Here is a 22,755-nt window from a genome sequence, read left to right as displayed (position 1 = left end):
AATTAGAGATTTAATAAATACTTACTTGGGTGGGGTCTTAATGCCCTTCTTTATAAAAGGATTCTTTGAGGGCCTTTCATGTTCTTCCCTCCTTCATTCTTGTATAAAACTAGCCTTTCTGTTCAGTGCTTTTCTTTTTTATTTTTTCTTTGAGACAGAGTCTTGCTCTGTCACTAAGGCTGGAGTGCACTGGCACAATCTTGATTCACTGCAACCTCTGCCTGCCAGGTGCATGCAATTCAGTCTCAGCCTCCCGAGTAGCTGGGATTACAGGCATTCACCAACACACCTGGCTAACTTTTGTATTTTTAGCAGAGATGGGGTTTCACCATGTTGGCCAGGCTGGTCTTGAACTCCTGACCTCAAGTGATCTGCCCACCTCAGCCTCCCAAAGTGCTGGGATTGGATTCCAGGACTGAGCCACCATGCCTGACCTATTCAATGCTTTTCATATGTTTTTACTGTCTCAACATTCCTGTGACACTGTTATTATTAACATTCTAATTTAATTTAAAATATTACAGGCTGAGCGAAGTGGCTCATGCCTGTAATCCCAGTACTTTGGGAGGCTGAGGTGGGTAGATTATGAGGTCAGGAGTTCAAGACAAGCGTGGCCAATGTGGTGAAACCCCATCTCTACTAAATATAAAAAATTAGCTGGACGTGGTGGTGCGTGCCTGTAATACTAGCTACTCAGGAGGCTGAGGCAGGAGAATTGCTTGAACCAGGACCCAGGAGGCAGAGGTTGCAGTGAGCTGAGATCATACCACTGCACTCCAGCCTGGGCTACAGAGTGAGACTACATCTCAAAAAAAAAATATATATATATATAACATGCGCATGATACAAAGATCAAACTAACAGAATATACAGTGAAAATAAGTCACATTCTGACCTTTAATCCTCAGCTTCCCTTCCCTAGATGTCCTTCCAGAGATTACCTTTGCATAACTAATATATATGTTATGCCCATTTCACAGATGAGGCACCAAGGCTCAGACTGTCCAGGATGACACAGCTGGTAAGCAGCAGAACAGGGAGTCTACTCCATTCCCCAGGATCCTCCCACCATGCCACATTCTTTGGGAAGCTCTATAACATTAACTTTTAAGCTTTGTCCACTCTGGATGGTGGAATTGTTTTGAGTCAGTCCAAAAAAATACATGGAGCCTTAATGTCCCTGGCAGTGCCCTCCACTGCTGCATCTTTTTGTCTATAGCTTAAAACTGTATCTCCCTATCTCCTTCCTGCCTTTGATAAGGTGAGAGCTGTGGCCTAGCACCAACTGTGGATGACTGAGCTCCCAGCATCTTGGGCTTGGACTTGAAGAGTACTGGCAGACCTTTTGCTAAGGGCTCAGGGAGGACTTGGTAGACTCCACAGAGCACCCAATCCCCAGATCAGGAACCTGGGCTGCTGTCATGCCTACATAGTACATAGGACCCGTAGGTACTCTTTCTCTTAAGAGTAAGTATTTTCCCCTGGAGCAGGGGGCAGGAGTAGTTTGATTTAGCAGAGACCCAATACATGACAGTTTTGTATCCCTGGGGCTTCTGTTATCACTTTTTTTCATATGAGGGTGTTATGGATCTCAGATCTCCTCTTAGTGGTAAATAATCTCTTTTTTTCCCCCATCTAGGTTTGTGGATACCCCCCAGTTGGGCTTCATGGAGAAATCTTTAATCACCAACCTGAATCTCAGAGTAGCCTCCATCTTTTCATGGACGGAATGAGAGGCCTTCTGTAAGCAGATATAACTGGCCACTATGAGGAAATTGATCAGGATGGGGCCTCAAGAGAGGCGGTTACTCCGGACAAAGCGGCTTCATTGGAGTCGCCTCCTCTTCTTGCTGGGAATGTTGATCATCGGTTCTACCTATCAGCACCTTAGGAGACCCCGGGGCCTTTCCTCATTGTGGGCAGCAGTCTCTTCTCATCAGCCTGTAAAACTGGCCAGCCGGGACCTCCCAAGTGAAGAGATGATGATGGTGAGCAGCAACCCTTCAAAACCTAGCTCTGAAATGGGGGGTGAGATGCTGGTACCTCAAGCCTCAGTGGGCAGTGATGAAGCCACACTGAGCATAACAGTGGAGAATATCCCCAATATGCCTAAAAGAACAGCCAAGATGATCTCAACAACAACCAAGAATAACTACAGCCCAACAGCAGCAGGTACAGAAGGAAGGAAGGAAAATACCCCAACATTCAGTAGAACACTGACTTACTACACACCAACTTCAAGCAGACAAATAGTAAAAAAATATTCCCCGACATCCAGGGGAGAAATGAAGAGCTACAGCCCAACTCAAGTCAGTGAAAAGGTGAAGTACACTCCTTCTCCACATGGTAGAAGAGTAGGCACTTATGCTCCATCCACATTCATGACAATGGAAACAAGCCATGTGATCACCCCCAGGACAACAGTGAAGGACAGTGACATTATGGCAACCTATAAAATACTGGAAACCAACTCTCTTAAGAGAGTGGAGGAAACCACCCCAACCACTCTCAAGGGAATGGTTGATGGCACCCCACCTTATCTGACACATGAGGTAGAAACAAACATTTTGACTTCTCCAAGGAACGTCATGGAAAAAAACAACCTGACTCCCCCCAGAAGAATGGAAAATAACAGCTCAACTCATCCCTGGGGGTTAGTGGGAAAGAACAACCTGATGACTCAGGGAACAGTCCTGGCACATACCCCAGCCACCTCTGAGGGGCAGGTGACAATAAGCACCATGACAGGCAGCAGTCCAGCAGAAACCAAAGCCTCCACTGCTGCTCGAAGTGTTAGGAATCCGTCACCCAGGACCAGTGTATCAGCCATCGAAACAGTCCCAGCCACAATCTGGAGGTTGGCAAAGAAACCTTCCACAGCACCCAGCACCTCAGCAACCCCCATGGTCAGGGCAAAGTTGACCACGCAGGTCCATCACTGCGTGGTTGTGAAGCCAACCCCAGCCATGCCCACCACTCTCTCCCCAAGCCTCACAACGGCCCTGCTCCCAGAGGAGCTCAGTCCCAGTCCTTCAGTGCTGCCTTCTAGCTTGCCAGACCTCCACCCCAAGGGAGAGTACCCCCCAGATTTGTTCAGTGTGGAGGAGCGGCGGCAGGGCTGGGTGGTCCTGCACATTTTCGGCATGATGTATGTGTTTGTGGCGTTGGCCATTGTTTGTGACGAGTACTTCGTTCCAGCCCTGGGTGTCATCACAGACAAGCTGCAGATCTCCGAGGATGTGGCAGGCGCCACATTCATGGCTGCTGGAGGCTCCGCCCCCGAGCTCTTCACTTCCCTCATCGGTGTCTTCATTTCCCACAGCAATGTGGGCATCGGTACCATTGTGGGCTCTGCTGTGTTCAACATTCTCTTTGTCATTGGCACTTGTTCCCTCTTCTCCCGAGAGATCCTCCACCTCACCTGGTGGCCCTTATTCCGTGATGTCTCCTTCTACATCCTTGACCTGATAATGCTCATCCTCTTCTTCCTGGACAGCCTCATTGCCTGGTGGGAGAGCCTGCTGCTGCTGCTGGCCTATGCCTTCTATGTGTTCACTATGAAGTGGAACAAGCAAATTGAGGTCTGGGTGAAGGAACAGCTCAGCAGGAGGTCAGCGGCCAAGGTCATGGCCTTAGGAAACCTCAGCAAGGTAAGGACAAATTGGCTCAGGCTTCTCTAACCCCTTTGAGATGAAAGGATTTGGTGAAGCCAGGGACTGAAGAGATGTTGGATCAGACCTCAAGAGATGAATGCTCTGGTTCCCTTATTATTTATTCAACATTTATAAAGTACCTATTCTCTGCCAGGCACTGTGCTAGGGCCTTTGTAAGCATGACATTGGCTCAACCTTAATCACCCTATAAACTGGTTATATTATGATCCCCATTTGCAGGAGAAGAAACCGAAGCCTAAAGAAGTTAAACCACATGTTCAAGGTCACACAGCAAATAGGCAGTATAGCCAAGATTTGAACTCAGGTTGGTGTGATCAGGTGTTTGGAAATGACATTTGAGTTGGGCTTTGGAGAATGTCCAAGAAGATAACCAGGCAGGGAAAAATGATAATCTCTTCCATGTGCATGGCGTTCAGGGTTTAGCTAGCACCCTCATTTTCATTTAATCCTGTTAGTTCATATTCCAGACTTGAAGGGGCTGAAGGCTTGGATGGGGTCTGAGAAGAAGGAGGGTTTTATATTTTTGTTTTGTTTTGAAAAATATTAGAGAAGATGGGAGCTCTACTCATGCACTGGTAAGCTAGCCCTGGGGGCAGAGCCTCCTCTCGGTGCTCACTGGAGACCGGACACCAGGAGCACCAATCCTGGGGCTTTTTCCTGACCCATAAGTTCCTTTCCAAGAACGTCTCTGCCCGCTTGAGGGACCTTCCTATTAAACTAATTGGATGATTCAATAACCTGGAAGATTATTAACTGCAGAAGTGATCTCTGAAAATTCATTCCAAAATTTTTTTGTTTTTTTTTGTGCTGGGAGTGACTGGGACTACAGGCACATACCACCACAGTTGGAGCATTCCCAGTTTTTTTGTTCCTTGAGACTCTAAAGTGAGGATACCATAGGGAGCACAGACTCCACTTCTCTCCTCCTCCTAAAGCATGAGTTTGGGTAAGGGTTGGCTCACAGCCTGCCTATTGCAGGTCTCAGAGAAGCTGCTGGTGTGAGCAGAATTTTGCATGCAGTTGATGGACTTAGCTACTTAATCCAGAGCAATTTTGATGAGTGAGCAGGATGGAGACCAAACTCAGCAACGTGTCTGCGAGATACATGAGGCAAGGGAGATTAAATGCATTTCCTTTAGATTTTTTAGATAACATGTTGTTCTGGCCAAAGCATAGAACAGAGAGCCAGGAAACATGGGTTCTAATCTGATTCTGCCTCTAATGAATTATAATTATGTCACCATAGACAGGTCCTTTGCCCTCTCTAGGAGAAATGGCAGAGTCCAACTAATTACTGAAAGGTCCTGTCTAACTCTAACATTGTATGATAATGTCCTGCATCCAAGTGAGTTCAGTTCTTTCAGGACCCAGCACAATGATTATTTGTCTGATCTGGTCAACTGAGCTCCTATTGTGTCATTTGCAGATGGTCCAAAAAGGAGAAATATCCTGCCCAGGGTCATAAAGCCAGCAGATATTAGAACTGGAATGGGAACCCAGTCTCCTAACTCCTCATTCAGTGCTATTTCCCACCAGACTATCCGCCATGAAGCCAAAGGCTTAAAAAAGAACGAGAGGCTTAGAGCATTACATAATTTAATACAAGGAAACAGGAACCTCCCTCCTAAGGCAGTTCTTAGGGCTCGTCTTGCTAAGTTCTCAGGGGTGGCCATGAAGTACTGGTATTCTCCTCTGAAGAAAGCGCCTAATACTTTGGTGTACAGCAGGCCAGCAGTTTCCAAAGTGCCTCTGACTTGCTTCCCAGTCCCTCATAGTAATTCTGCTTTTATTTAGACTCTACAAACTCTGAACTTTCCATTTGATCTGAGCTAGATCATCAAAGCAAAGCTTGCTGGACAAATGAAGCATAATCAAAAGAGAATCAAGGGCTTTAGTAGCAGTTTCTTGCCAACCAGTAAGCACATTGATGCTCTGTTCTTATTTGTTGAAATAGATCGAGTATGTTTTTTTTTTTTTAAGAGACAGAGTCTCAAAACAAAACAAAACAAAATAAGAGAGACAGGGTCTTGTTCTATTGTCCAGGCTGCAGTGCACTGGTGCACTCATAGCTCACTGCAGCCTAAAACTCCTGGGCTCAAGCAATCTCCACCTCAGCCTCCCTGGTAGCTGAGACTATAGACATGTGCCACCACGCCCAGCTAATTTTTAATATTTTGTAGGAGGGCCTCACCATGTTGCCCAGCCTGGTCTCAAACCCCTGGTCTTAAGTGATCCTCCTGCCTCAGCTTCCCAAAGTGCTAAAGTTAAGGCATGAACCACCACACCTGGCTCCATTGGCATTTTTTTTTTTTTTTTTTTTTTTTTGAGACGGAGTTTTGCTCTTGTTACCAGGCTGGAGTGCAATGGCACGATCTCAGCTCACTGCAACCTCCGCCTCAGGCAATTCTCCTGCCTCAGCCTCCTGAGTACCTGGGATTACAAGCATGCACTACCATGCTCAGCTAATTTTTTGTATTTTTAGTAGAGACGGGGTTTCACCATGTTGACCAGGATGGTCTCAATCTCTTGACCTCATGATCCGCCCGCCTCGGCCTCCCAAAGTGCTGGGATTACAGGCGTGAGCCACCGCGCCCAGCCCCCATTGGCGTTTTTTAAATGTCATTACTCCTTCAAAGACACCTTATTTCCCTTTAACCAGATCATAAGTCTGGTCACATCAGTCTTATCACTGCCACTAAATGGGGAAATAATTTTTGTATCTCCTAAAGGGCCAAGCCCAGTGTCTTGTTCTGAGAAGAAGTTCCTTAAGTATTTAGTTCAGTTTCCTCAGGGAACCCTAAAAGTTCCAGAACTCCAGTTTAGTGAGACAGAGGAGTCGGGGTGAGAATCCACGCTTATGGAGAGCCTATTCCACACATAATTTGTCTTAACAATTTCTCATAAAACCATACAAAGAATAGATTACCTTCATCTTGCAGATGAGAACACTGAGGCTCAGAAAGGACAATTAACTCAGCCAAAGTTACACAGCTACTTGGCGATCCTTACTATTGATTATGAATCACAGTATCTGGGTTTTAAGCCAAGTTCCACTGCCGACTATTCCCGTTAACCCAGGCAAGACAGTGCAATACAACAAACCATTATTATTAAGTTAGATGGAAGGCTGTGTGGGAAATAAAAAGATTATATCCAGTAGGGACAAGCCTAGAGAAAATTAACTGCAATGAAGTGAACCCTGTGCAAAGTGCTACAAAGTCACTTTGCTTTTCAAACAGGCCTTGGGTTGCTCATCTGTAAAGTGAATGGATGAGCTATGCAGAATTTGGCAAAGTTTTTTGTAAAGGGCCAGACAGTAAATATTTTAGGATTTGTGAGCCATATAGTCTCTGTCACAGCTACTGAACTCTGTCCTTGTAGCATGAAAGCAGCTACAGATAATAAATAAACTAATTGGAATGGCCACGTGATATTTTACTAAGAGCAACATGCTTGCAGGTGTTCTCCTACCTGAACAGCTTGGAGATGTAGAATCAACAGAGAACAATTTTCTTACTAGATATTCACCTACCTGATAGCTGTCGAGTTTCTGAGCTGGAGGATTTTTCACTTTACTTTTTATTCTGCCTTCGGTACCTAGAATCAGGATAAAGGTGTTTTAGTAGTGATTCTAATCAGAATTTACTTAAGAATATTCCCAGAAAAAAAATAAAGGACTTAGTATTGGACATAGACATATAGTAATTTTAGAGTCTTACTTTTGACACTGGCTGAAAAAAATTCACAACAAAAACTATTTTGGACAACACTGTCAGACTGACATATATTGGTTCGAGGATGCCTTTTATGGCCCCAATAAGGAAGTGGGAAATGTTTGCATAGTTATCAACACAGTCTAACTTAGCTCTCTCTCTGAAACTTAGTTTTCAAGTATACTTGGTTTCAAACCTCTTAATGTATTTGTTCTGGCCAAAAATGAAAGATCTCTGACCTGCCTTGACCATGCATAGTCACAGAAAGCCAACAGACAGCAAAGCGGAGGTGCTAGGCTGGCTGAAAAGCCTTATTGGTATTTGAAGGACAGCAGGGGCTGTTCTTTATACTTGACTAGATTAGCCAGGAAGCTGCAGCCATCGCACAAGGTGCATGATTAGCAAGCCAGTCTTGTGGAAAGCCAATGGCCAAAAAGGGTGCAAAGCAGAGAAAGAGCCTAGTTGGGGCTCCTTTGGACGCTCCATACCCACACTCTTCCCTCTAGAATACTCCTGGGGAAAAGTCCACCATTCCCTCCTAAATGCACTGGGGACTATTTTCATCCTGGAGGGACTTTTTTTATTGATTTATTTTTGAGACAAGGTCTTGCTTTGTTGCCTGAGCTGGAGTGCAGTGGCGCAAGCATGATTTACTACAGCTTTGACCTCCCAGACTCAAGTAGTCGCCCTCCCCAGCCTCCTGAGTAGCTAGGACTACACATGCATGCCAACACACCCAGCTAATTTTAAAAACTTTTTGTAGAGAAGGTAAGGGGAGGTGGGAGAAGGCTGAGAGTGTGTCTTACTATGTTACTCAGGCTGGTCTCAAACTCCTAGCCTCAAACAATCCTTCCACTTTGACCTCCCAAAGTGTTGGGATTATAGGTGTGAACCATCACACCTGGTCCCTGGCAGGATTTTTTAAATTAAACCAATCAACAAGGCCTCAGTCAAACCTGGTGCCTCTTTAGGGTCTGGTCCTCCCCTTTCTTGTCAGGGTTGGCATTTAGCCTAAGGGCTCCTATCAGTGACCTGTAGAGCTAGCTGCCTGCTTTGGAAGCAAGGGGCTATGTGCAGGAAACAGTCACTGAGGCCCCTTCTGCCTCTGTGGGTCCTGCCCACTAGACTCTAGAGAACTCACTGTGCTCCCAAAGGACCCATCCTAGCCTGGGCTAAGGTGTTCCCTTCTTCAACTCTTTGAATAATAATCAGCTTCCCTCTAATTGTCAGGAAAATATGGTAAGAGTAGAATGCTCAATTTTAACGTTTCTCTTCATAAAATTTTCTTAAGCTTTTGGCCAGTCACAGTGGCTCACGCCTGTAATCCCAGCACTTTGGGAGGCTGAGGTGGGGGATTACTTGAGGCCAGGAGTTCAAGACCAGACTGGCCAACATGGTGAAACCCCATTTCTTTTCTTTCTTTTTTTTTTTTTTTTTTTCAGATGGAGTCTTGCTCTGTTGCCCAGGCTGGAGTGCAGTGGCACAACCTCATCTCATTGCAACCTCCGCCCTCCTGGGTTCCAACAATTCTTCTGTCTCAGCCTCCTGAGTAGCTGGGATTACAGGCGCGTGCCACAATACCTGGCTAGTTTTTGTATTTTTAGTAGAGACAGGGTTTCACCAGTCTCTACTAAATGTTGGCCAGACTGGTCTTGAACTCCTGACCTCGTGATCTGCCCACGTGGGCCTCCCAAAGTGCTGGGATTACAGGCGTGAGCCACTGTGCCCAGTTGGTGAAACCCCATTTCTACTAAAAATAAAAAAAATCGCTGGACTTGGTGGTGTGCACCTGTAATTGCATCTCCTTGGGAGGCAGAGGTAGGAGAATTGCTTGAACCCAGGAGGCAAAGGTTGCAGTGAGCAGAGATCACACCACTGCACTCCGGCCTGGGCAACAAAGCAAGACTCTGTCTCAAAACAAAACAAAAACCTAACCACAATAATTTAAAAAAGAAAACTTAAGCTTTCAACGTTCACCTGCTAGTGGGTGCTAACGGATGACAAAATGGATGCATAAAAAACAAATATTAACAGAAAAACTCAAACATCTGATCATATCTAGGTAACAGCTTGTTGTTTTCATGAATATGTGTAAGCTTGTAGTTGAGATTTTACCTGCATTCATACAACCCAGTAATATTTCCTTCTAGTGCATAGGACAGGATTCAATATGAAATTAGATATTAATGGTGTTCTACAAAGAACAAAATTTCTAAATGCTCTGCTACCTGAATTAATTGGAAATATACAACCAACAGAATTCTTTTTTAGTTTTGGGGAGTGAACATATGGATGATAAACAAGTATAATAAACTAAGATGTTCATCTCAGAGTTTGATGAGTGCTGCAAAGGAAATAAACGGCATGTGATAGAGAGTGATTGTAAATAATAGTGGGCCCCCTTTAGTGAGGGAGAGTAATGGAGGTCTCTTGGAGGAGAATTTCAAGTAGACATCTTCAGAATGAGAAAGGAAACCACCCCATGGTCCGTGACAAGAATTCCTGGAAGATGGAACAGCATTTGCAAAAGCTCAGAGCGGGAAAGAGAGCTTGGCATATTAGAGGAAAGAATGGAGGCCAGTGTGGTTAGTGAGTAACAGGGAGAGGGGTACAGAATACCACTGGAGAAGAGGGAGCTGTTAGGTTGGTACAAAAATAATCACAGTTTTTGCCCTTTTTTTTTTTAAAGACGGAGTTTTGCTCTTTTTTTTTTTTATTACCTGGCAACTTTCATTTAAAAAGGTTAAATGCCCATTTTTTTTTTTGAGACAGAGTCTTAGTATGTTGCTCAGGCTGAAGTATAGTGGCACAATTTCAGCTCACTGCAACCTCTGCTTCCTGGGTTCAAGTGATTCTCCTGCCTCAGCCTCCCAAGTAGCTGTGATTACAGGCACCCTCCACCACACCCAGCTAATTTTTGTATTTTTAGTAGAGATGGGGTTTCTCCACATTGGCCAGGCTGGTCTCAAACCCCTGACCTCAAGTGATTCACCTGCTTCAGCCTCGCAAAGTGTTAGGATTACAGGCACGAGCCACCGAGCCCGGCAAGACAGAGTTTTGCTCTTGTTGTCCAGGCTGGAGTACAATGGCATGATCTCAGCTCACTGCAACCTCTGCCTCCCCAGTTCAAGCGATTCTCATGCCTCAGCCTGCTGAGTAGCTGATATTACAGGTACCCACCACCACGCCCAGTTAATTTTTTGTATTTTGAGTAGAGACAGGGTTTCACCATGTTGGCCAGGCTGGTCTCAAACTCCTGATTTCAGGTGATCCACCCATCTCAGGCTCCCAAAGGTCTGGGATTACAGGCATGAGCCACTGTGTCAGGCTACTTTTGCTTTTAAATGGCAAAAACTGTGATTACTTGTGCACCAACCTGATACTCCATGCAGGGCCCTATGCATCAGACACAGAGTTTGGATTTTATTTTAAGCTCAACAGGCGAATGAAGTAATGAGTAGCCGCTGAGTAGAGAATGAATTGTAGGTGTGCAAGATTGGAGCAGTGAATCCAGTTAGGAGCTGTTGTGGGCTGTTTATATATATATATGTATGTATTTGTGAATGTTTTAAGACAGAATCATCTGGACTTGGTGTGAAGTGGATATGGAGGGTGAGAGAATCAGGAAAGTCAAGGATGCTGCTGAGCTTTTTGGATTGAGCAGCAGCATGGATAGTAGTGCCATCCACTGAGAAAGAAGAATAGGTTTAGGGAGACTGAAGAGTTCCCACTTTGGAATAGTGAGTTTGGGTGCTTAGATCACAGTATATCTGGGAGGCGGTGGCACAAATGAGTGTGAAGCCCAGAGAGAAAGTCTGGGCTGGAAACAGAAAATTGTGACTCACCAATGAATATATGGTAATTAAAATCAAGGACTGGCTGATGCTACTCTGAAAGACAGATAGATAGTTTGGGAGTAATCCCTCAAGAACAGCAACATTCATTCAGCAAACATTAATTGAACATCTTTGTATGAAGCCTGTGATAGGCCTGGCATCTGGTGATAAATAAAGCACATTTTCAGCTCTCAAGGAGCTTAGCCTAATGGAGGAGGTGGAGCTGATCTAGGTTTTGTGGAGCCTGATACTCATTAAGAAAAAGAATATAAAACTGTTGCTACAAAATTAGGTGCAAGCCTTGGATGGGATTTGTGTAGGAGAGTGATGAGCCCTGAAGCTTAAGCTTCATCATCTCCATGGTAAATCCTTCTCAGTGGGGAAGACAGATAAGTAAAGCAGTAGTTCCACTATCATGTGTAATGGTATAGGTAAATGCTGAGGGATTTAGTACTGCAGAGAGTAGACATCTCAGCAGACCAGAGGGTCAGGGAAGGCTTTCTAGGGGAGGGTATCCTTAGCTGAATCTTGAAGGACAAGCAGGAATTCATTGACTATACAAGGGGTAGGGCATCTCATAGACATATGCAAAAACCAGAGAAATGAGAGAGCGAGAAGAGACTGTAACCAGCAGCTGCATACAGTTGTTGAGCCCTGGAAATGTGGCTAGTCCAATTTGAGATGTGCTGTGAGTTTAACATATATACCAGTTTCAAAGGTTTAGTCTGAAGATGTAAAACACCCCAATATTTGTAATATTAATTAAATGTTGAAATTATATTTCAGGCATATTGGGTTAAAGTGTATTATTAAACTTAATTTCATGGCTGGGTGTGGTGGCTCACTCCTGTAATCCCAGCATTTTTGGGAGGCTGAGGTGGGTGGATCACCTGAGATCAGGAGTTCGAGACCAGACTGACCAACATGGTGAAACCCCATCTCTACTAAAAATACAAAAATTAGCCGGATATGGTGGCATGCACCTGTAATCTCAGCTACTCAGGAGACTGAAGCAGGAGAATCGCTTGAACCTGGGAGGCAGAGGTTGCAGAGAGCCGAGATCGTGCCACTGCACTCCAGACTGGGCGACAGAGTGAGACTCTGTTTCCCCCCCACCCAAAAAAAAAAAACAAACTAATTTCACTCTATTAAAAAATACAGCTACTAAAAAAATTAAAATTAAATATATGGGTTGCATTATATTTCTATTGGACAATACTGGACTGCAAGTAAGCAGGCAGCTGTGCTAAGTTAGGGAGTTTGGACTCTCACTGGGTGACAGTGGGGCTCCAGTGTGTCAGGGAGGGTCATGATGTGCTTTGCTCAGAAACTCACTCTGGTGGAGGAGTGGTGAATGTACCAGAAGAGGAACAGATTAGAAGTCGGGAGTCTGTGCAGGACTGTAGGCAGGAGAGTGCAGAGACAAGGCGAAATGTAAGAACTTTCAGCAATGAGGTCTGACAGATAATTGGGTGTGGGCTGTGAGGAAGAGGGAGGAATTTGGGTAGACTTCTGGGTTTCCATAATAGACAAATGGAGTGGATTGGGGTGCAATACTGTACTCAGTGAAAGGCTAAAGTGAAGTGTGCCCTATCTGAGAGAAGCTGGGTGAAGGCAAGGCTGAGACCCGGGATTCAGTGAATATTTGTTGAATGAATGTTTAAAAAAATAACAGACTAATGTGTGGTTCAGAAAATGTGTTATGGATGGTCAAGAAGAGGAATTGCTGTATCAGTGGGAAATAGCAAATGGAGGTCAGGAGGACAAGCCTGCCAGGGGGCACCACAGTTTGCCACCTGAAGTTCCTATAAACAACTGCAAAGGATCCCATTGCTCATCCACAGCAAGAGGCATGAAGACATCCTGTTCTGTTCAGCCTCTTGATAATTGTAAGGAGAAGTAGGTGGGAGTGACTAGGCTGAAGAAAGAGTAGCTGGGATGTGATGTGAGAGGCAAGTGCATTTGTGAAAAGGGCATGTTCAGAAAGCACCTACTTGCCAGTGCTGTTACTCATAAATCACATCAGCTACACCCAAATGTGGACAAACATTCATGCTCATTTGCCTGAAATGTCAATAATTTGAAAATAGAGCCTCTAGGGAATATAGATTTGAACACATTTCCTTATTTTATGCTTGGAAAAATAAATGGGATTTAGTAAAACCAAATCAAAAGCACCCCACCCACCAAAAAAAAAAAAAAAAAAAAAAAAAGCTCTGAATGGAGGTAAGATCAGGGTTGTAAACAAAAAAAAAAAAAAAAAGGAGAGAGGAAAAAAGAAGACAGGGATCTGTCATCATCTTTGTGAGTATGGGTAAGTGATGGAAACATTCGGCATATCAGTTTTCTCATCTATCAAAATAGCTACAATAATATGAGTGTTGTCTATTTCAAAGAGTTGGTCATATTGAATAATAAAATGGAAGTGAAAGGCTTCAGAAAGCTAGAAGTGCATACTGAAATTAGCAATGAACAATGAATCCTTAGAAAGGTATTTTGGCTTTAATAAATCTGAATGGCAGAGAAACCGTTAGGGATGTGTACCATGGAGCATGTTCAGTCAGATGGGGCAAAGATCAGTCTCTCCTACCTCTCGGTGTACAGAACGATCCACCCCAGAGTGTAGACTGAACGCTTACAGTTCTTTGCCTCTAAAGAGAACTCTTGGCCAGGAGAGGCAGCTCACACCTGTAATCCCAGCACTTTGGGAGCCTGAGGTGGGCAGATCATGAGGTCAGGAGATCGAGACTATCCTGGCCAAGATGGTGAAACCTTGTCTCTACTAAAAATACAAAAATTAGCTGGGGATGATGGTGCACACCTGCAGTCCCAGCTATTCGGGAGGCTGAGGCAGGAGAATCAGTTGAACCCAGGATTCAGAGGTTGCAGTGAGCCGAGATCACACCACTGCACTCCAGCCTGGGCGACAGAGCGAGACTCCATCTTAAAAAAAAAAAAAAAAATAGAACTCTTTGGGTGAGAGTTGGATGTGAGAAATAGTGAGATGGCTGGGCCAATGGGGTCATGTGTTATGAAAGAGTTGGGGGGCTTTGTTAAAATGCACAGTATGCCCCTTCATATGAAGATTTTTTATGCTCTGTTTCATTCATTTTTATGTTCATTCATCCATTTAGCAATGTGTTTTCAAGCATTAAACCTTCCTGCAATCCTTCAAAGCTTACTCAGATTCTACCTACTTCAGAAAGCTTCCTTGACCTAGCACAGTACCTATCTGTGGCTTTTATTTCAGGAACCACCTTCTTTGTCATGCATCTATGTTATCACTGGTCTCAATTTCTTTCTGGACACAGAATCCATGTCCTAAACATCTTTGTATCCCTAAAGCCACCAGAATAGCACCACTAATAAATAGTATAGCAGGTTCTCAGTAAATGAATGAATGAATGAATGAATGAGTTGGAGGGATGGGTGAATGGCCCTAGATCAAGCACTGTTTTCTGTATTTTCTGAGAAGGTAAATACGATTGCTGAGGGCAGCCGTTTGTGATCCTGCTGCTTAAAGATAACACTAAAAGCTGGGTGTGCTGGCTGACACCTGTGATCCCATCACTTTGTGGGGGTGAAGGAGGAGGTCTGCTGGTCTCCCAGGAGTTCAAGACCAGCCTGGACAACATAGAGAAACCTGGTCTATACATAAAAACAAAAAACAAAATTAGCTGGTCACTTACACTTGTAATACCAGCATTTTGGAAGGCAGACGTGGGTGAGTCACTTGAGCACAGGAGTTGGAGACCAACTTGGGCAACACGGTGAAACTCCAGTTCTACAAAAAATACAAAAATTAGCCGGGTGTGATGGTACATGCCTGTAGGCCCAGCTAATGGGAGGCTGAGGTGGGAAGATCGCTTGAGCACTGGAGGTCAAGGCCGCAATGAGTCATAATTGTGCTACTCCACTCTAGCCTGAACAACAGAGCAAGACTCTGTCTCAAAAAATAATAAGGCTGAGTGCAGTGGCTCACACCTGTAATCCCAGCACTTTGGGAGGCTGAGGTGGGTGGATCAATTGAGGTCAGGAGTTCGAGACCAGCCTGGCCAACGTGGTGAAACCCCATCTCTATTAAAAATACAAAATTTGCTGGATATGGTGGCACACACCAGTAAACCCAGCTGCTTGGGACGCTGAGGCAGAAGAATCACTTGAACCTGGTAGATGGAGGCTGCAGTGAGCCAAGATTGCACCACTGCACTCCAGCCTGGGTGACAGAGTGATACTCTGTCTCAAAACAACAAAAAAATGGTAATAATAAAACAAAAGCACTAAAGGTCACTTGGAATGTCTACTCATTCAGCTTACCTTTACTGAGCACCTACTGTGCTCAGTAAACACTGTGCCACAAGGAATGGAAACAGAGATGACTGTAAGTTCACTGCATGGCAAAAAAAAAAAAAAAAAAAAAAGAAAAAAAAGAAAGCATGCAGAGTCTAGATGTAGCTGGTAGACAATTAATGCAAGTGAAACGTTAAACGGTGCTTTTTTTTTTCAAGTTCAAATTGCCTTACAAGGTCGTGAGTGTAAAGTGGCAAGCTAATGGTTCAGATGGTAAATGCTACAGGCTTAATGCTTCTTCATCCTGGATTGTCTAGGGCTGTCCCACTTCCCAGCTGGCTGCCCCCCTGTAGTTTTCCCAAAATGCTAGCACTTACCTGAGCACACAGCTGATTTTAGTATCACAGAATGTGCTCACTGTTACACAGCTTTCTAGGAGAGAGGTATTGTAGTGAGCTGAAAGGAGGGTGGGAGGCGGCATGGAAGGGGCATTTGGGAAAGCTTCGTACAAGAATTCATTCTGAATTTTTTGAAAAATGGATAAGATTTGAGTAGGCAGAAAGAATGGAGAGGGCATTTTAGGCAGAAGGAAAAGGCATGAACAAGGGAACAAGAATTAGAATAGATTAAGTGTATTTAGAGGACAGTTCATTTTCATTTATTCATTCATTTAATAAATATTGACTGAGCCCTTGCTAAGTTCTAGGCAGTGTTCTCATGCTGGCCACACAGTGGTAAATAAAATTGTCTACCTTCAAGATGCTAGTGGGGCAGTCAACTTACTTCCACAAATAAATTGGGGAAAGTGCTGTGAAGGAAAAGAACAGAGGTCTATAAAAGAGAATTAGATACTCAGCCTCCCAGAGGAAGGTGACACATGACACATTAATTGGAGACATGAAGCCTGAGGAGGGAAAGAGTATTATGGACAGGGGGCGGGGGGCGAGTAACCCTATAATGAAGGTTTTGAGGTGGGCGAAGAGAATGGCACATTTCAGATACCCAAAGACAGGGCCACTGGACTGTGGTGAGTGGACACATTTGATCGGGGTACCACATTGCAGGCTGAAGCCAGATTATAGAAGATCAGACTGGAGGGATGGGACATGTTGAAACGTTTTCTGAGACCAGGTTATCTCAGAGTGTGTTTCTGTATTTCAACCCAAGGCCTTCCCTGGAGAGAGGGATGTAGGGAGAGAGTGAGGGTCTCACCACAACATCTTGTGACTCCTCTCCCTGTTTGCAGCCAGGCGATGGGGCCATTGCGGTGGATGAGCTACAGGATAACAACAAACTGAAGGTGGGTGTTGTATGGAGTCTGCCCAGTGGGGACACTGCAGGGTCTCAGCAGATGGTCACCGGCCCAGGTTACTGTGGCTCTGAGCTGGGGATCCTGGCTGTGCTCAGGCCTAGGAAGCTCCTGGGAACACTGCCAGGGTGAGGCAAGGAAGGAGGGGGCTCCTTTGCTGAGAAACTCTCACCTCCAGATGGCCTTTGAGGAGGTGCTGGTTTGGGAGCTAAGTCTGGAATGTTACAGCCCACTCTGCCATTAGCTTGCTGTGTGACCTTGGGCTTCAGATTCTGCATCTGTAAAATGACTGTTTGCACTAGATGAACTCAAGTCGTAGTGTACAGCCCAACATTGTATGATTGATATAAGCCAAATTACCTCTGGCTTTGAGATGCTCCAGAACTAACAGAAAGATAGCAGAGTCACTGGAGGGGGCAGGAGTCTCAGGGTCTTAGCTGTTTATAGCCTATGAAGTATCTGGAAAGAATTATGGGGAACTTTGAAAGCAGTTCCAAAAAATAATAAGGCTGAGTGCAGTGGCTCACACCTGTAATCCCAGCACTTTGGGAGGCTGAGGTCAGGAGTTTGAGACCAGCCTGTCCAACGTGGTGAAACCCCATCTCTATTAAAAATACAAAATTTGGCCGGGCGCGGTGGCTCAAGCTTGTAATCCCAGCACTTTGGGAGGCCGAGGCGGGTGGATCACGAGGTCGAGAGATCGAGACCATCCTGGTCAACATGGTGAAACCCCGTCTCTACTAAAAATACAAAAAATTAGCTGGGCATGGTGGCACGTGCCTGTAATCCCAGCTACTCAGGAGGCTGAGGCAGGAGAATTGCCTGAACCCAGGAGGCAGAGGTTGCAGTGAGCCAAGATCGTGCCATTGCACTCCAGCCTGGGTAACAAGAGCGAAACTCCGTCTCAAAAAAAAAAAAATAATAATAATAATTTGTTGGATATGGTGGCACACACCAGTAAACCCAGCTGCTTGGGATGCTGAGGCAGAAGAATCACTTGAACCTGGTAGATGGAGGCTGCAGTGAGCCAAGATTGCACCACTGCACTTCAGCCTGGGTGACAGAGTGATACTCTGTCTCAAAACAACAAAAAAATAGTAATAATAAAACAAAAGCACTAAAGGTCACTTGGAGTGTCTACTCATTCAGCTTACCTTTACTGAGCACCTACTGTGCTCAGTAAACACTGTGCCACAAGGAAGGGAAACAGAGATGACTGTAAGTTCACTGCATGGCAAAAAAAAGAAAGCATGCAGAGTCTAGATGTAGCTGGTAGACGATTAATGCAAGTGAAACGTTAAATGGTGCTTTTTTTTTTTTAAGTTCAAATTGCCTTACAAGGTTGTGAGTGTAAAGTGGCAAGCTAATGGTTCAGATGGTAAATGCTACAGGCTTAATGCTTCTTCATCCTGGATTGTCTAGGGCTGTCCCACTTCCCAGCTGGCTGCCCCATAGTTTTCCCAAAATGCTAGCACTTACCTGAGCACACAGCTGATTTTAGTGTCACAGAATGTGTTCACTGTTATATAGCGCACTGTTATAGAGTTCCAAACCTAACCTGAAGAGCCTCCTCCATCCAAAGAAAACCTCTAGACTTGTGGTGAAGTACTGTGTCACCACAGCCACTAGATGGCAGAAGACTTCAGATCCAGAGGAATGAGGGGGAAGAAAGAAGTGGGAAAGAAGAGGAGGGAGGGAGGGAGAGAGGACTCAGCAAGTGTGGAAGTGTTGCCTTTGGATGTTCTATTGTAAATCAGATGATATTTCTATGTGTGCTACTATGAATAAGTGTCACATCTGTGTCTGTACACATAGATGTATGTGTATGTGTGTACCTGTGAAGGTCTCCAAGCACATAGGGAAAAAACAAACAAAAACAAAACAAAAAACTGATGTGGGAATCAGAAGACCTGGATACTACTCTGCTTCATTTACTTCCCGCATGACCTTGACTAAGCCTCCTAGCTTCTTTGAGTTTTCATGTCCCTTTCCATAGATGGGGATCACAGCTTTGCTTATCTCTGGGAGTGGGGCAATGATAAAACATGATAATGCTCTTTGTGGACTGTAAAGGGCTGTAGCCATGTGCGGTGGTGCTGTCTGTGTGGTGCGTGGTTGAGGGAGTGTTCATGAGGGTGTATTTGCAGGGATGTGCAAACCCTTGGTAATATGGTATCCTTAACACTCCGGGTCTGCTCCCTGTGGAGACCTGGGGAAATTATCCAGTACATAGAACAAAATAGTCCTGGAGGAGCTGAGGAGAGGCTGAGAAAGAAAGCAGTATAACTCTCCTGGTTAGAGGTGGAGGAAGAGGGGAGGTCAGGATAAAGTATCTGTGCTTTCTCCCTGATCTTTATGGGAAAGAGGCAAGGTTAGTGATGCCCTCATGTGGTTCCTCCCCTGTCTCGGACAGGGGCCCACTGAGGGTTTCCTCTTGCTCAGCTCCCATCCTTGCTGACCCGAGGGAGCAGCTCGACCTCTCTGCACAACAGCACCATCCGCAGCACCATCTACCAGCTCATGCTCCACAGCCTGGACCCCCTGAGGGAAGGTAAGCAAGGCCTCTCCAGACACCCATATCCGTCCCATCCACTCCTTCCCTCCTGTAGCTGGAGAAGAACTGGGACCTGAAAATCTGAGAGGTGGCGAGGAGGGGGTGGGAAGAGAGAATAAGCAGAGGAAAGAGTGGGTAGTAAAAGTCAGACAGTCTGGGAAAGAGGGTAGAGACCAAGACAGGGGTCTCACCAAGAGAGGGCAACAAGGAACATGAAAGCAAAGGTCCTTGAGTATCCACATCCCACTACTTCCATGCCTCTGTCCCTCCCTATAAAATGAAGGTGTTAACCTGCAGTTAGGCTGTGAGTACCATGTGCTCTGCACAGGGTTGGGTTGGGGCTGCTCTGCAAAGCCCACTGCCCAGGAGTCAGCCCCAGTGTTCCACGGAGAGTGTCTAGCCAGGCAGCTTGGCCCAGGCTGACTGGCCTGGGCTGATTATGGGGACATCACTTGTAGGGTCCCAAAGCCCAGAAGTTCTTAGTGGCACTTCCTTTTGCTTTATATTCAACTCTGGAGTCCTAGGAAACCTGTTAACTCCTCCTCCAGTCAGGAATCCTGAAGGACACCCTGGAAACTGCCAGGAGTCTTCTAGGGGTGATGAGGGTAAGAGCAGGGCCCAAAGTACAGCGGGGGGCTGTTGTCCAATTTGACAAATGGTGGCAGTGGCTGAGATTCTCACTATCCACCTTACCAAATCCTGCCTTCTGCTTCTCTTCTCAAAATAGTTGACTGATGCATCTCAGACCCCTAAAGGGCAACACTCAGTTACTTTCCTGCTCTCCTTGAGCCCCCCTGTCTCTGGGGCTCTGGTGCAGAACCAGAGCCCAGCCAGGAGACCCATCAAAGAAAGGCTTGCCTTTGGACAAAAGCCAAGGGCTTGGACTGCAGTTGGGCAGGAGGGCTGAGGGCCAAGCTGAATATGATACCACAGAATGATCCATTGAGTCCCAAGGAGCACTCTGACTGACCTTTCTGGCTCAAGGACAAATTTTGGGGGCTCAGAATTTTCTTTAGACTCTGAAGTCCTTTTCAGAGACAATTTTGGGTTGTCAGTTGTTTACCAAAAAAAAAAAAAAACAACCAGCTGGTCACAGTAGCTCACACCTATAATCCTGGCACTTTGGGAGGCTGAGGTGGTCTTGAGCTCAGGAGTTCGAGACCAGCCTGGGCAACACAGTGAAACCTTGTCTCCACTAAAATACAAAAAAATTATCCAGGCACAGCGGCAGGTCCCTGTAATCCCAGCTACTTGGGAGGCTGAGACAGGAGAATCACTTGAACCTAGGAGGTGGAGGTTGCAGTGAGCCAAGATCACGCCACTGCACTCCAGCCTAGGCGACAGAGTGAGACTCCATCTCAAAAAAATTTTTTTTAATTAAAAAAAAAAATACTGTGAAAAGCTACATCAAAGACAAGTGATGAAACCTGCCTTAGGAATTCGTCAAGGTAAGAACAGAGGGAGAGAGAAAGGGAGAAAAAAATTAAGCTGTTAATGGAGCTGTTAGGAAAAAACGAGAGGGGAAAAAAAAGAACAAATAAAAAGAAATTCCTGAAGGTAAGCCTCAGCAGACATTGTGAGAGAGGCCTCCCACGCATGTCAGCCCCGGAAGGATCGTACCTCTGGGGTTTGCGGGATGGAAGCTGCAGCCCCTGGCAGCCTCCGGTGATGAGTGCTGGGGGGTGCTCTGGCTTCAGCCCCGTGAGGAAAGCTGGATCTCTGGGTCATGAGTGGCCACTCCCAGAGGAATCACTGACTCTAGCGAAGTCCTGACGATAAAGACCTTCTCTTGGATGGGACTAGAGGGCCCCCAGCTGGGCCACTTCCACAACCAACAGCCTCCAGCTGGCCTACTTGTCCTAACAGGATTACGTGATGTTCAGGCCAGGCTGAGGTCAGAGGAGATTGATGTTAAAGCGATGATCCAGCCACCCTGAGAGGGGAGAAGCATGTGAAGAAACAAGTGCCCAGGAACCAGCAGCAATCATCCCAGGGAGGATGAGCATACTGGAACATTGTCTCTGGGCGTCTTTGGGGCAGGGAATGGCTCTCACGGTGCATGACTGCAGATATCCTCTGGGATTCAGTCGTGCTCAACAGCCCAGCCTGATTCTACACCCTGAGACTATGTGCAGGAGGAGCGGGGACCGTGCAGGGCTGTGATGAGGGCCTTTATTCCCCAGACTCTAGATGCATATTTGCATTTACGTATGCTGTTTCCATATGGCCGTCCAGATGTTTCCACTTTTTCCAGGTGATCAGCTCTTTCCACAGAGCTGATCCGTGGAAAGGACGTTTCCTGGGGTCTAAACTCTCACCTTTCTGCCAAGGGGCTTTTTCTCTCCACGGTCCTATGCCCCTTGTGGTGATTTCACTTGAATATGTGTGAGACGGGGTGGGGGAGACCCTGCAGCTGACCTGCTTTCCTCAGTAACGTGGTTAGTGAGAGGCTAGGCTGTGAGAGGGATGAGAAGGAAAAGTGGAAGCTCGTTTTTGCTAGCCCTTCTAGCCAACAGTCAGCAGATACTCAGTGCCGAGACTAGAACCAAGGGAGCCCTCCTGTGACAGCAGCTAAACGTTGCTCAACAGAAGGCTTCAAGGCTTGATTAGTGCCAAGGGGGCACTGGGGTTGTCTGGATGAAGGAGGCAATGGTGTGTTGGCCCCTGACCTCTCAGTTCTGATGAGGACCCAGGCCCACCAGGCCACTTCAAGGGACCACACGTGTCATAATGGTGGCTCTACCCATGAAGCTTATTGCCAGAGCCAGCTGCAACTGAACTATTTCTGAGAGTTTAGGAGACAGGTGGAGAGGAAGAAATTCCAAACCCATTTATCTGTTTTCTGCCTATCCTGGAGCCAGGCAGAGGCTTTGATCCACCCAGTTTCCCAGATTGCACTTTTCAGCTTCTCTGTTTTCTCTCGGTTCATCTGTACTACGAACTAGATGATCTCCAGGGTTCCTTCTAACTTAGGCCCTCTGGAATGCTGGGCATCATCACTGTGGGGTTGCTTCCCAGGTAGGACAGCTGCTCTCAACTACTCCAGTCAATTTGTTTTCATCATTGTTGTGTCATTACAGCTGAAAGTTATATAGTGCTTTCCACATGTCAGACACTGTTTTGAGCATATTCATGTATAAATTCACTTGCTCTGTCACCAACTCTGGAAGATTTTATAGATGAAGAATCTGAAGTACAGAGAGCATAAGGCAGGCATCCCCTAACTACGGCCCGCGGGCTGCATGCAGCCCCCTGAGGCCATTTATCCGGCCCCCCACCACACTTCAGGAAGGGGCATCTCTTTCATTGGTGGTCAGTGAGAGGAGCACAGTATATGGCGGCCCTCCAATGGTCTGAGGGACAGTGAACTGGCCCCCTG

The 22,755-nt window shown here is 45.8% G+C and overlaps 1 protein-coding gene across 1 annotated transcript in view; it reads left to right on the top strand.

Annotated features, from left to right (window-relative positions):
- The window catches only part of SLC24A1 (solute carrier family 24 member 1), a 44,715-nt gene that overhangs the window by 8,736 nt on the left and 13,224 nt on the right, over window positions 1–22,755 (top strand). Inside the window, exons 2-5 of the mRNA XM_074392794.1 lie at window positions 981–1,021; window positions 1,640–3,650; window positions 16,760–16,813; window positions 19,265–19,373. Of these exons, the coding sequence (XP_074248895.1) occupies window positions 1,767–3,650; window positions 16,760–16,813; window positions 19,265–19,373 (2,047 nt within the window). The 5' untranslated portion in view covers window positions 981–1,021; window positions 1,640–1,766. The remainder of the gene's footprint in view (window positions 1–980; window positions 1,022–1,639; window positions 3,651–16,759; window positions 16,814–19,264; window positions 19,374–22,755) is intronic.

Source organism: Saimiri boliviensis, chromosome 2 (assembly GCF_048565385.1).
Source record: "Saimiri boliviensis isolate mSaiBol1 chromosome 2, mSaiBol1.pri, whole genome shotgun sequence".
NCBI lineage: Eukaryota > Metazoa > Chordata > Mammalia > Primates > Cebidae > Saimiri > Saimiri boliviensis.
Note: the sequence above shows the minus strand (reverse complement) of the source record. Positions and strands in the feature narration are given on the sequence as shown.